Here is a 14561-nt window from a genome sequence, read left to right on the forward strand (position 1 = left end):
AAGCGAATATTGTCTTCTACTACCATTTTCAATTGAACAACTTGGTTTTTGGGGGAGGGTCTTTAGTTTCAAAATATTGGTACTATACAATAAAAAGTTCCCTGTTGGATTCCGTGGTAGCATGTTGTATTTGAAGAAGAGCCTCAGAGCTCAAATAAATCTTGATAGGCTAAATTAAGCTTTACCTATTGAAACGCAGTGCTATAAGCGAAAGCAGAGAGCACGCCGCACTTTATATACTCAATACTATACAATAAATAAACACACAGTTCGTAATATTTTCATAATACATAAGCTATAATAACTAAACTGATCTGTTTTGTGTAATTATTATATATGTTAGTTTTGACGAGTTTGAAATGATAAAGTTTAATAGACTGCTATATAATATTCGCCCAAATCAATTAAGGACGTATGCTGGTTATGGACAAATACTTGCTGGCAGAAAGAATAAACGTCGCTCTATGCTTTCCAAGTTGATTGATAATAAAGATAAAAAGTTGGTACTCATTTCTAAATCCTTTTATACAGGTTTCGAACTCTCGAGCTTTTCCCCCCTTTTTATTTATTGTAATTATAGAATATTTATATGTACATCAAATTAGCTTTTTCTTTTGTTAACTACAATATATATCTATTTTTAAACAAAATTTTTACAATTAATAATGTTTTATTTCTTAATTTTTAACAATGAGAGAAACAAAGATGTATCTGTTCCAAATACCTTTGCCCATCAGCTGCAGGGACCATCTTGTGATGGAATGCAAGAAACTTTTATAAGCATTTTTCAATTATAGATACAAAAAATTTGGTTAATACTTCAAATAATTTTTTTTATCAGAGAAATATCTATAGCATTTGGGTAAATTATCCAATTAATATTACACATAAATGGTATTTCTAAGGACATTGCACTGTTTTTCTATTTGCTAGACTTATAGTACTATTCTTTTCTAGTTTTAAAATGCACTATTTCAGTTAGAAAAGAATTGTGGCAGAATCGCAGCGACATTGTCACAGAAACGTTACAGAGTTCTTGCAGAAAGAATTTTTCTTCAGAAAGTAAAAAATTTTGGTTCTCTTTCTTTAAAATAATACTTAAAAGATGCCTTTTTCGCGCATCGGAGGGGAAAGAAATGTTCGTAATTTTTCGATTCTTATTTGAGAAAAATGAAAAATAAAGAACGTTGAATCAAAAAATTTTCTTCTGCAGAAATTTTTGAAAGATTTTTTTTTCCCTTTCAGAGGGGAAGAATACTTGTGATTTTTTAATTTTGGTTTTCTTTTCTTTCACTGATTTTATGATTTTTAATTATTTTTTTTATGTGATAATGATTTACGAAATGCAAAAAAGAAATAATTAGTGTGTTATTTCTTTTACAAAATGGGATAATATTGCCGAGATATTAGAATATAAAAAATATTACATATTCATTTTTAAAAAAATACATTAAGTTTTTGTCATGTATTTAGCCGTGGGAGGCTATGTTTACGAATTATCACACCTACGCAATTGAATTGGGGCTTTCCCTCTAAAAGTTTCAGTTTAGTTTTCCTCACCTGTTAGTGTTGCGTTAAGACGCATCTTCTGTATTCTAAATGTTGTAAATTAAATAGTGTTATTTAAGAGTGTTATTTCCTAAACCCCCACGCTATGGGACAGTACAATTTTATTATACCCTAATAGGTTTTTCTTTGTGAATACAGCATTCCTGTTACTTTAAATGTCATTAATAACATATGCATTATTTATTATTAAAAGTATCTTGCTGAAAGATATTAGTGCTAGAGAGGTTTGTCGCAGAATGCCAAAAAATTCTGCCACAGGGAATAAAATATTGTTTACTCTGATCTTTGCTATGTGCTTAATCTTTTTTTTTCTTCTCTTCATATTTTGTTACTTAATTTTTTATGCATACTTTCAGCAAAAAATGGTATTTGAATTTTATGTAAAAGTTGAGTTACTTTCCCCTTTCATATCATTCAGTTTACTAAGTATATAAGATCAGTGATTCTGCTATACTTTGGAAATTGTGGATCTTTAGGACTTCCATCCTTCTGGGTCTCTTTATATTATAATCGGGAGTTCTATTTAAGATATAAAATTTCATCTTCTTTATCTACCTATTAATATTCACATTTGTATTATTTTATCTATTGGTAGACAAAAGAGAGAATTTCAAACCAAAATAGAATTATATATAAACAATTTAGGCTTTTACTTAGAACTATCAAGGCTATTAATTAAACTATCAAAGCTTTTAATTAAACAATCAAGGCTTTTAATTTATATTATTTTATCTATTGGTAGACAAAACCGGGGATTTCAAACCGAGAAGAATTATATTTAAACAATCAAGGCTTTTAATTAGAACTAGTCAAACATCTGCATTAAGGAAAAGTTACAAAATAATTTGATACTTAGTATTATGCTAATTTTCTCCTTCATCTAAGAATAAAGGAGAAAAGGAAATTTTGCTCTATGTATATGTGTGTTCAAATTCATTTATCAGTAGGTTCATCCATTAGTATCGTGAGGTTCAGTGGTTTTTCAAGAGTTCAGAACATCAACTCATCAATGACATCTGTTTAACAAAAAACAATTATTTAGTTTCAAATATGAATTTGTATGTTGACACTTCCGGGTCTGTAAGATCTCTGCTTATTACTTGGGCTCACAGTGACCTCTCGTGGGGTTTTACCAATATGTTTAATCTTTGGTTTTAATTTTATCTCTATAAATCTGTTGGCGCTGTCTATTTACTGCACTAGAAAATTATGCATCCTAAGAGTCATGTCTTAACCAATATTTTATATGCTCCCTTCACGATGTTGACGCTTTATATGTAGGCGTGCACAACCTTTTTGAGTGAAGGGCCACTCGCACAGCAAGTAGATTAATAAAGGGCAGAATGCATATTTAGTCATGTTAGCTTGAAATAGCAGGGGTCTGTATAGGTTTTTCTGAGATGTACCTATTTTGGGAAAATTTAGACATAATTTGTGAAAAATTTAAAATTATATTAAAAAATCAGCACAAAAATATGAATTTATTGTTTCTTACGGGATACAAAAATAAAATTTTAAGAAAAAGTATTTTATGAAACTTTTTTGATATTTTCTTGAACAATGCTGATTTAACGACTGCCAGAGCGCTCAGCATCATAAGTGTCCATGTATAAATGCAGTGTATTACTCAATAATAGTTGATTTCCCAGGTGAAGAGTCTCTATAACACTTACCAAATCACTGTTTTGCGCCAACAGCAATTTTCTTCATCTAACCAATGCTTAATCTGTTCATGAAATTCTTTTATAGCCATTGTTTCAAAAATTTAAAAACTAGTGTCTCTAAAATCACTTGCAATCTCTAAAGTAATTATCAGAATATCATTTTTTATCCATGATTATTGAAGATTAAATTAATAGTATTTGCTTATGTTACTTGGCTGTTGAATTTATTTTGAACAACTCTGAGCAATGCAAAAAGAAAAAAAAAGATATTTGGGGCTCTAAGCTGCAACCTATTCTGCTTATATATAAATCCAACCTTGTGCGTCATTTTTTTTTTGGGGGGGGGGGTCAGTTCAGATCAAATTTTGAAGGGGATTTTTCAAAGGGTGTAACGACAAACAAGTAATTAAAATCATCTACAACTATTTTTGGGATAAAACTTAAGGCAATTCATAACACATTCCAATCTAAATGAAAAAATAAGCTGTTTTTATAATTTCAATCCCTCCTTTGCTCTTTCTGATATCAGTTATGTAGTGGGTGAGAGTTCAAAACTGTTTTTTTTTTTTTCTCTCACTTGAAAATTAATTTGTGACTCTTTATGAGATGTTATTACTATTTCTATTTTTTCAAATGCGAATGATTTCTTAAGTATGTGCCAATGATTATAATTATGTATTAAAAGTGATTTTAACACCTTGGACGTATGTTTCCAAAATGGTAATATCAATGCATTTATTTTTCAGGTTTAAGTATCTTCGTGTTATCAAACATTGAATGTACACTGGTAGTTACCATCTACTAGTTATGAGAAACACAAAGAAATAGCTATTGTCCTGAATTCTATATCCCCACGACTTAGGTATCACATATTGTCATGCAGAAAAATATTTGTTGAATCTTTTTGTTAAGAATCTCTGTTATGTACTGAGCTTTGTAACGAATTTTTGTTGACTTTGTCTACCGTGCTCTTAAAGTTAATTATAGTTCTGCCTTTTAAATTGTGACTTTTTTCATTTTTCTTGGCAAAAGAATTCGAAAAACACTATTAGCTACCAGCTGATGATAGTCAAAATTTTGTATATAACCCTATCAAGGAGCCGTGAGTGAAAGACTTATTTCCACAATATTGATATTAAAGCTGCTTACTGTTGGTGTAGTTTTAATAATTGGAAAATATGTCAATATAATACTCGATACCTATATTAGTATATTTGGGATTTATTACATGACATTTTAACATTTGAGTTGTGTGCAAAATACATTTATCAATAGCAGCCAACTAAACCCGGAATTTTAAAAACAGATAAAATTCTTATGAGACCTTGATAAGGACTTTGGAGCATGACTATTTCTCTATCTGATCTTTGATTTACTGTTTAAAATATTTATAAGTAGTGATGAATAAAAGATTTCTTTTAATTCCAATTCATTAAAATATTAATATACTATTTAGCTGATAAATTATTTTTTTATTTCAGCCAATACATATTGTTAACAGGGATTAAGCATCATTGTTGTCAATAATAGTACTGCAATTTTTTATAGTTTCTCGAAGCGAATGAATACCTTTACTTCATTAATTTTGTCTTTTAGTACATGGTTTATTTCTTTTATTTCACTATGCATATATTACCTAAATTAATTAACAATCATTGGCGTCAATAATAGCATGTCGATTTTTCATTTTTCTCCTAAACGAATTAATACCACTATTCTATTAATTTTTGCCTTAAAATACTTATATTTTTTTCATATATTTTTTAAAATACTCATGTTTTTTTCATATATTTTTTAAAATACTCATATTTTTTTCATATATTTTTTAAAATACTTATATATTTTTATTTATATTTTTTATCTAAGTATTTTTTTTCTTTTCATTTCAAATACTGTTGATTTTAAATCATTTACTTTTACAGAAACACGTTTTAAAAGAATTGGTATAAACGAAATAAGCACATGGTCTGAGATGACTTTAGGAATACTAATATGGTGACATTCTCTATTCATGCTCTCACGTTAATGTTGAAGGTATCTGATAGAGCAAATAAAAATAATTAAATATTAAAGTAGTATAATAAATTCCCTTTTCTTGATAATCAAATAATACTATAAGCTAATAAATATTGCTGATGTTATCTTTAAAATATTTGGATAGTTAAATTGTCTAAAGTTTTTTAAATTTTTTTTTTTATTTCCAATGGCAGGGCATAAACAAGAAATAACACAGAAAACAAATGCAAAGACAAAACAGGTGAATAAATAAACTAAACAGAATGAATACCGATGCGGTGCAAGTGTTCAGCCAGACAGTCATGGCCCGTTAGGAAATTGTCTAAAGTTAATTATAAAATAATGGATAACGCTTGGTAATAAAAATAATGGTAACTCCTGTCATCTTTTATTTTCAAAGTTTTAATTTTTTCATTTTCATAAATTTGTATTTTAATTTATGGGGAAAAATATGTAAAAATTTACCATATTTTTGTGTTCTTTTTTTAATATAATTCTTATTTTCACAAATTATGTCTACATTTTCACAAAGTAAGTACTTCTCATAAAAACCTAGACAGACCACTGATATTTTAGTTCTCCTACAAGGAAACACTTTATGGTATTTGGCGAAACAATTTACTGTCCAGGGAAAATTTGATAAAAATTCTCCTATTACTGCCAGAAAACTGATTTGTTTGAAAAGATAAATATCTTCAATATCATTTAGATTGTTTTATTGTTAATGTATTATTTTTTAAATAACAAGAAGAAAAAACAGCTATATTTAATGGAAATATATTTTTATAGATGCCACGTCTTACTACTTGCTGGTGATTTATCTCCCCTCCTTAGAGACTCTGGGACTATGAACAGTCGACTTGTTCCAACTAATTTAACTTGGATGAAGGTTTATTTTAAATATTCTTTTTAATCACAATTTCTTATATGTTGTTTTATTTTATAACCATCGTTGAACAGCCGACCACCCCTCCATAGCCTTAAAATTTTGAACCCAGAAAACCTCCTGGATCAAGTATTGGGAGAAACTTTGCCATCATGAAAGACTTTTTACGGAACTAACCCGCATTTGCGGGTTAGTTCTGTAAACCTCCGGAAAATCCCGAAGCGGAAAATTCCGAAAACCTCCCACGCTTAACCTGACGGCAATGGGATACCGCTGAGGATATTTTACATCAGCACTGCGGTTAGTGAGAGCCGGATACAGAATTTGTATTGATCAGCCATTGCTGGAATTCTAACCTGCTTCACCTCATTGGCAGGGGAACGCTCTATTTACGGAGTCACCCTGGCTCAATTTCTTATATGGTGATAAATTCTTTTTTTTTTTTTCTACTTATAATTTTTTGAAGATCAATACGAGTTCCGCATCCGGCTTACACTGACCAGTGCTGACTTGAAATATCCTCAGTGGTAGACGGATCATGCGTTAAGAGTCCCCTTGCTATCAGGCTAACCGTGGGAGGTTTTAGTAGTTTTCTTCTCCATGTAACGCATATGCAGGTTAGTTCCATCAAAATGTCCTCCACGGAGGCAAATGTCTCCCAATACTTGATCCAGGAGTTCCCTTCTCTTCTGAATTGGGTTCAAAATTACAAGGCTATATAATTGAACATTAGTGGCAGGGTTTGTTGATTTAAATCAGCTTGATTTAAATCACGATTTAAATCATGATTTAAATCAACAAATTTTTTTTTATATATATTGATTATAAAAGTTAAAAAACAGTGTTTTAAATTATTGATACTTTTATTATTTTCTTTTCTTAGTTTCAAAATTTATTTTAAATAAATTGTTGCATTAATTAATTTTAGTTAACGAAATTACTTTCTTTCTCGGTGTGTGTTAAATTCCAACACATTGAAAATTACATTTTTAAGAATCTTTTGATGCTTGAGATTGAAAGTACAGATTAAAGTAAACGTTTAATACTGTCTTAATATAGACTTGCATTGCTGTAGAAAGTAATTATTAAACATGAATTTTTTCGAAAAATAATGTAAATATTGTTCATTAAAATTCTACCCTTTAAAAGAAAAAACGTGGAATTATAATGTTCATTATATTTTATTGGTGGAAAATTTATATTTCTGAAGCTTTTTTAAAAGCATATTAAAAAGAAAATACCTAATTTGCCAAAAATAGAAAGAAAAAAAAAGGCCAATAAATTCAGATATTTTTTTCCTGATGTAGTGTCATTCTTCCTTTTCAAACTCTTTCAAAGTCTATTTGAAGCAGTAGGGTTATTAACTGGTGTTTTTTCTCATAATATGGTATTACAGTATCTTTGACATCTAATTTTCTATAAAGAAATTTTGTGAAAAAAAAATTCTTATGAGTACATAGATTTTTAAAAAAAAAATATTTTTAGCTTAACTTATCTATTTTGATATAGAATTAAAAGTGAATATTTTAATATAAAAATATGTAGATTAAATATTTATTTTTTGATGAATGACTACATTTATGAACACAATCTGTTACATTTATTTTGTCATTTTAAAAATCAAGCGGGAAAAAAAAGAAATTTTAAATTAAAATTATGGTTTGCTAATTGAAACTTTGTTTTAATAGTTAAAGTACAGGGGTCTGTCCAAGTGAAATTTACTACTGTTTACCGGTACCTGCACACATTTAATTTTAGGTAAAACGGTAGAATAATTTCACAAAATACTTTTTTCTTAAAATTTTATTTTTGTGTCTCGTAAGAAACGATAAATCCAAATTTTTAATTTTCAAAAATTATGTCTAAATTTTCACAAAATAGTTATTTCTCAGAAAAACCTAGACAGACCCATAAAGTATTTGAATTTTCTATTTGAACTAGTCCTTAAATTTCAATCATGCATTTGTTCCAAAATGGTTGCTATGCATTCAAAGCTATGTATTATGATGAAAAATTATTTTAGTAAGTTAAAATATTGTTCTTAATATTGTTATAATATAGTTTTAATATTAATTTAATTTTGATTAACCATTTATAAAGTTTTTTTAGTCATAAATTAAAGTTCTTACAGTGTATTTGAATAAAAATCAAAAAAATCTGATTTAAATAAAAAAATCTAGTTTTTTTAATTTTTTTTAAAAAAATTTAAAAAATCGCGAACCCTGATTAGTGGTACCGAACCCAAAATTTGGGTCAGCTGTTCAATGACGATTATAAAATATAAAGTAGTAATATGCACTCTCAACCATCATCTTTACTTTTGTCCACAAGAAACTATTTTCCCGCATATGATTTTACTGCAATCAGCTGATAACTTCAGAATAAATCAAAAAGGAAAAATCAATTAAAAGCTCTATTTGCATAAATATGTCTAACTGTAAGTGTGTTATGCATCCTTCATTTGATCATTTTTTGTCAAATTTATTTGTAATTATTAAAATTAAATTTATATATTTAATTGTTTTTAAGTATAGAAACAGTAGTTTATGTATTTCTTTTGCAGTAAGTAAAATTTAAAATATATAACCCACCTACTCACTAAAAAAAAGTATAGTGATCTTAATACACAGCTCTCTCGGCTTCTCACAAAACAGCAATGAATCCGTTCATCGAATTCTATCACCAATATAATTCTGGCGAGGGAGTACTGTAGTGCGTCTACCACTACAAAAATACAATTCCAATTCACTGGTATATAAGACAAATTAACTCGATTTTATGTTAGGGGTACCTTTTCATAGATGAAGGTTGACATGGTCGATAACTTCTTTCCCCACAGTCTTTTTAACTATCAATAAGATATTAATTCTCTATTGCTGTTCAATTTTATGAATTAACATAATAAAAAACATTTCAAATTCAAGCAGGAGTGATTATATTCCATGTTTTTTGTATTATCTATCCAGGTCTAAAACCTAAGAGCAGGGCATGTGATTTTTTCGCGGAATTCTGCATATATCAAGACCATTGATTAACGGACTTCAGCAAATAAAATTTATAATCTGACGAAATTTTCATCACACTCTAAAATGTCAAGTAAGACTTAAGCTGTACAATCTAAAATATAAATTTTGAAACCTTCGCGAAATCACGTTAACGAGACGTTTTCATTTGCATAATTTTCCTGCAATTTTAAATTTTTTTTCGTTAGTCGGATTTTTATCGTTTTTAATACTTGAAACTGTACTGAATTCCACTAATACGGTGATTCGTATTCACGCAATTTTAATATCAGACATCGATTTTCATATTTTACTGTTTTAAAAGTTACTTACTGTTCATCGTATTTACGAGATTTAAAAATCATATATCGCAATTCATATTCATGTGATTTAAAAACCCAATATCGCAATTCGTATTCACATGAGTTTATTATCCATTGTCTTAATTCATATTCAAAGGATCTAAAAATTATGCATCATGATTCATATTGACGCGATTTTGAAACCCAATATCGCGATGCGTATTTTCGCATTCTTAATGTCCAATATCGTGATTCTTATGTGATATTCTTTATTGGTAGGTAATTTAATTATAATTTTGTTCAAAAAATTATTTTAAATATGAATATTATATAAATTAACACTTTCGCTACCGGAACGCCCGAAACGCCTCGTGAGCTAGACTGCCGAAAACGCCCGAAGTGCCCGTGAAACTAGTTAGAGATTCTTCCCCCTTTTCAAAAGTTGACACACAATGAGGGAGGTGTGGCAGTAATCGTCCTTGAAGGTAATTTACAAAAAGGCGAGAAAGTAGAGGGATTTTTCAACAAAAGTTTGTTTCATATCATTCTGCTCTTGTAAAGTTGTTTTATCTTGTCTTTTTTATATAAACGAAAATTTCTTTTCGCCGCAAAGGTCTTTCGAACGAAGAAATAATAAAATAGTTTTGAATGATGAGACAGATGAGTCTGATTTTAATGAATCAGGGTGTGAAGATGAATTCGATGATGTATCACCAACTGAAACTACTTTTGCCCCTAACGAACTTTTTCTGACAATACTTCTCAAGAAAAAGTTAAATGAAAAACTTTATTGTAAAAATAAAACAAAATTCTCATAATCTTATAATTTATAGTTAAGAAATTTAGTATTGTTTAACTTTGCAGAAAGACAGAGAGAGATGTAGAAACAAATATAAACTCAAAATTAATTTATCTAAATTATGAAGTTTTCTACTTCTTTTTATCAGACCTGTTTTGGTCACTTACGTTGAAAAGAAAATACTAGAGTAATGGTGTCAAAGTTTTTTTTTAAAAAACATTAAATTACTTAGTTATTGTGTCTTTAAAAATATATCAATTGTTCAAAATAATTAACTGCTAGAAATTTGCAGTGTTTTTAGAAAAAATAAATAACAGTAATTTAAAAATATATTATTAGTTTTTCTACAAGACTGAAAGATTACTAAATACAATTAATCATAATTCTATTTTTAAATATGAAAAAAATAGGTAAACATTATTTTTTTAAAATTAAATGGTAGGTTTTAATGCCTTCCAAAATGGTTTTTATATATATAACAATAAGATCCAGGAGAAGAAACTGCTTTGATGGGTACCGAAACTATTCTTTGGAATTTGAACTTTTTTCTGCATTTGTAGTTCAACAGCTGTAAATCATAATTCACGTTGTCTTGCTGTTTATGAATGCCTCGCTATTTTCACCTTTTCAATGCTTGTTATTACTTAGGTATTGCACTTGAAGCTGCAACGACCCATTTTTTTATTGATCGTTAACACCTGGTCTGAGAGCAGGAATGTTTACTAGTGGAGAATGCGTTGGTGTCAAAACTCTTAAAATAGTTAAATCTCCATGAATTTATTTATTTTCAATATTAAACGTTATCTTCCTACGGAGGGAATTCTTTGCTGGAGGATAATCGGTAGTTAACTGTAATTTCTCATAAACTTATTCTTTCCTTCATAATGAATGTTCTATATTCAGCTGTCAGACCACCCAGATATATTACAAGTTATTCATTCATTTCTGCAGAAAATAAGCGTTATCAGCATAGCTTCTAAGGGCTATTGTTATATGAAAAATGACATGTCATATTGTAGATTTTCTCTATTTTTACTTGAAGTTTAGACTGATATCTTTGTCATCAAAATTATGGTGTGGTAGTGTAAGAAATGTCTTCTATATTCCTCTTTTCTTTCAAAGAAATGTCTTGTCACCCCACCCATGTCACCACACCATATGTTGATAAACAAATGCCAATTTCCAACTCTTCAGTAAAATGATAATATTTTTAGTCCCGTACTCAAAAAGAAATATAATTGCAAGTAAAACGAGACAGAAAGATAAATCTGAGTCTAGAAGGCAGAGTTGAAATAGGAAGTAATTGTGTTCGCTAGCATGGGTAAAGAATAACTGCCTGGCTGATTAACGACGGGATTGGAGGTTAAAAAATTATGCATTAAATATAGTAGTTAAATATGAATTATTAAATATAGTCATTAAAAGTTTTTAAAAATGAAATTAAAAAATAATAATAATAAGCAAATAAAAATTTTGAGATTGTAAATATATATATATATATATTTTTCTAAACTTTGGATATATTGTTACATAGTTAAACACTTATTTTGTTTGCTTGTAAGTCACTTTTTTAATTTAAGATAATTTTTCAATGATTAGATTTTTATTAAATTACACATAAACTTACTTTTGCCAAATGATTAGCAATTATTTATTACAGTTTAAATGCAGTTTTATTGTTTTTATTATGAATATAATTTTTTTAATCAATTTACTTAATTACTCATATTTATTGCATTTTAATTTTTATTTTTTACGACAATATTTTAAAAATTTGTGAGAAAAATGATCAAAAAGGAGGAGGACACGTGGAAAAATTACAGCAAAAATGGATGCTTCAAAAAACAAAATAAGATATTCAACAAAAAAATATTGAACAACAGATTTTAATAAATATAAAAATTGCAGCTTAAAGAATTTTTCTGAAATACTATAAAAGTATTCTGGCAATACTTTTATTTTATTCAATAAAATGTTTTTATTTCTACAAATTACTACATATAATCAGAGCGCATTAAAAAGGATACTTGGAATGCAAAGACTAAAATATTTTTATATAAATTATGGAAAGACAGATACAAAATTTGGCATCTATTTCAAATGGTTTACTTTCAAATAATTAAAAATTAGTTAAACGATTTAGATTATTTACAAGACCCTTATAACAAATAAATTTATTTATTATTATTCCTTTTAATTTTCAGATATCAAAATTTTTTCCCACTCATCAAACTCAAACTTACATAAAAATATACTTTATAGATAAATGATTTATTTGAAAAAAAATTGTACTTTTTGATTTTTTAAAATTTATAAAGAAATATTATACTTAAAATATTATTGTTAAAATAGTTCTTCGGCATTTTTTAAAATTTTTTGTGCAAGTTTGCAAAATCTTTTATGGTGCAGCGCTAGAAGGAATATTATTTACAAATGAAAGTTTCACGGAAATGACTTTAGTGTAGGCTAAAGTGAAAAATAATTTTTTTATATCTTGGGGTGAAATGAATAGTTTCTGGGGATAAAATTTTTAATATTTTCAGAGCTTTATTAAATAAAAAGAAAAGTTTATCTTATTTCAAATTGTAAAATGATATAAAATAAGACACACATTTAGGTTGAATGAATATTTTTAATACTATCACCAAATTAATTTCTCCTTAATGACTGGTGTTAATTTTAAATGTTGGTTTCTAAGAAATTAAAAGTTTATTTTTCAATCATTTAAGTTATTGAATTATATTATTTTTTACTTTACAACGAAAAAAAGGATTTTATTTGTGCGAGAATATCATTTTCAATTTAAATGCTTCATTTCAAAATTTTATTACTGGATTGCATGGAATTACATACTAATTTTCAATACAAATGATAAAATTTTTAAAAAAAATTGAAAGCATTTATTAACATTTTATAAATCTTGCTAAGTTAGCGATATTCTTGCTTCAAATAATGTCTTTCTTCCCTTTGAGAACCTATTTTGGGGATATTTTCCCAGGTGAATAAGAAGAAGATCAGTCATTCTGTCATTTCGGAGTACGTTGTGGGTTGGGTCGCTCGGTATTCAAAGAGTTAATATCTTGTTATCGAGTTTTTGTACACAAAATTTTCAGGGTTTTTCATTTTGCGTCACAATCTCTTCTGTTAATTTAATGTCAGTCGTAAAGGGAAAGTATTACAGACCATTTATAGTTATTACTGTAATAAGGTTTTTGTATTTTGATGACAGTAAAAATCTCTGAAATTCTCTATATGTAAAATGTTTAGTATATTTTGCGACAGTTATCATGAAATTTATATTATTTCATGAGGTCTACAGGATTTTTTCCTGTCCATGTATTTTGTTAAAGGTATCAGATGTATATGAAGTTATTGCATATTATGTATATTTCAGGAAAGGCTCTTCTTTCCAATGCTTTTCTTTTGCCCCAGTGGGAAGGCTTCATAACCTTTCTTTGCCTGAGAATTCATCTTTATCCTACACTCTGCACATTGATATGTCAAGTGTCATGAATGTCTTTTTGAGCCAGTTTTATCTCTTACTTGGCTTGCTGAATGTTGTAAGTCTAGTTCATTTCATTTATTATTTTTTAAAAGTCTGAATAGGTATTAAGAATTTTTTAAAAAACTTAATCTTAAAAAAGTTACCAATCTAAGGAAAGCAGACAGTTTCAAGAAAGAGTGTGCCAAAAAAATTTGAAATTGCCTAAAAAAAGTTGCATAAATCTGAAATGCATAGCTGCCAACTCAATTGGATTTTGCCAGTTTCTACTAGTATAGTAAAATTTTTCTGGTTTTTGTGCATTTTAGAAAATTACCTGAAATTGGGTAAGTTTTCTAAAAAAAATCCCTAATAAAATAGACTTTTTGCTTTCTAAATTAATTTAAAAATCTTTTAACTTTCTTTGATTTAAATGACTGTTGCTACTCCACATTTGGATTTTTACAACAAAAAAAAAATAATAAAAAATTAACATTCCTTTAAGAAGATTGAGAAATTTAAATTCATGAAGGAAGTCAGAGGAATTAGAAATTTCATAGAAAAAAAACAAGTATTATTGAAATTCCATAGTCTAAAGGGGAACAACGTCTCCATAATCTCAAATTAAAATAATTTTAATTTTTCATCAAACGTCAAACAACTGTGGAAAAACTCTAATATTTTCATTAATTCCTTCCTTCACAGTGAGTTAACAAGAATTGCGTATTTCGAGTCACATATAACCAGGGTTGGCAAGTTTTTGACACATGACAGTTTTTACCGGTTTATACCATGGTTTTTACCGTCATGTCAAAAACCCATAGTTTTGATGAAACTGTATT

At 27.9% G+C, this 14561-nt stretch overlaps 1 protein-coding gene across 5 annotated transcripts in view; it reads left to right on the forward strand.

Moving 5' to 3' along the window:
- Positions 1-30: 30 nt before the first annotated feature.
- Positions 31-14561, forward strand: part of LOC147815992 (uncharacterized) — a 59148-nt gene continuing 44617 nt past the window's right edge. For 2 of the 5 annotated variants that reach the window (XM_087157976.1, XM_087157977.1), the window contains exons 1-2: positions 73-499; positions 6039-6138. In XM_087157976.1, coding sequence (XP_087014102.1) covers positions 360-499; positions 6039-6138 — 240 coding nt within the window. In that variant the 5' untranslated portion in view covers positions 73-359. Of the gene's footprint in view, positions 500-3979; positions 4096-6038; positions 6139-13632; positions 13799-14561 lie in introns of all 5 variants that reach the window. The other 3 variants (XM_087157978.1, XM_087157980.1, XM_087157981.1) reach the window with 3 other exon arrangements.

This window comes from Parasteatoda tepidariorum, chromosome 2, assembly GCF_982258835.1.
Source record: "Parasteatoda tepidariorum strain Cologne lab strain chromosome 2, Ptep-v5.0, whole genome shotgun sequence".
Taxonomy (NCBI): domain Eukaryota; kingdom Metazoa; phylum Arthropoda; class Arachnida; order Araneae; family Theridiidae; genus Parasteatoda; species Parasteatoda tepidariorum.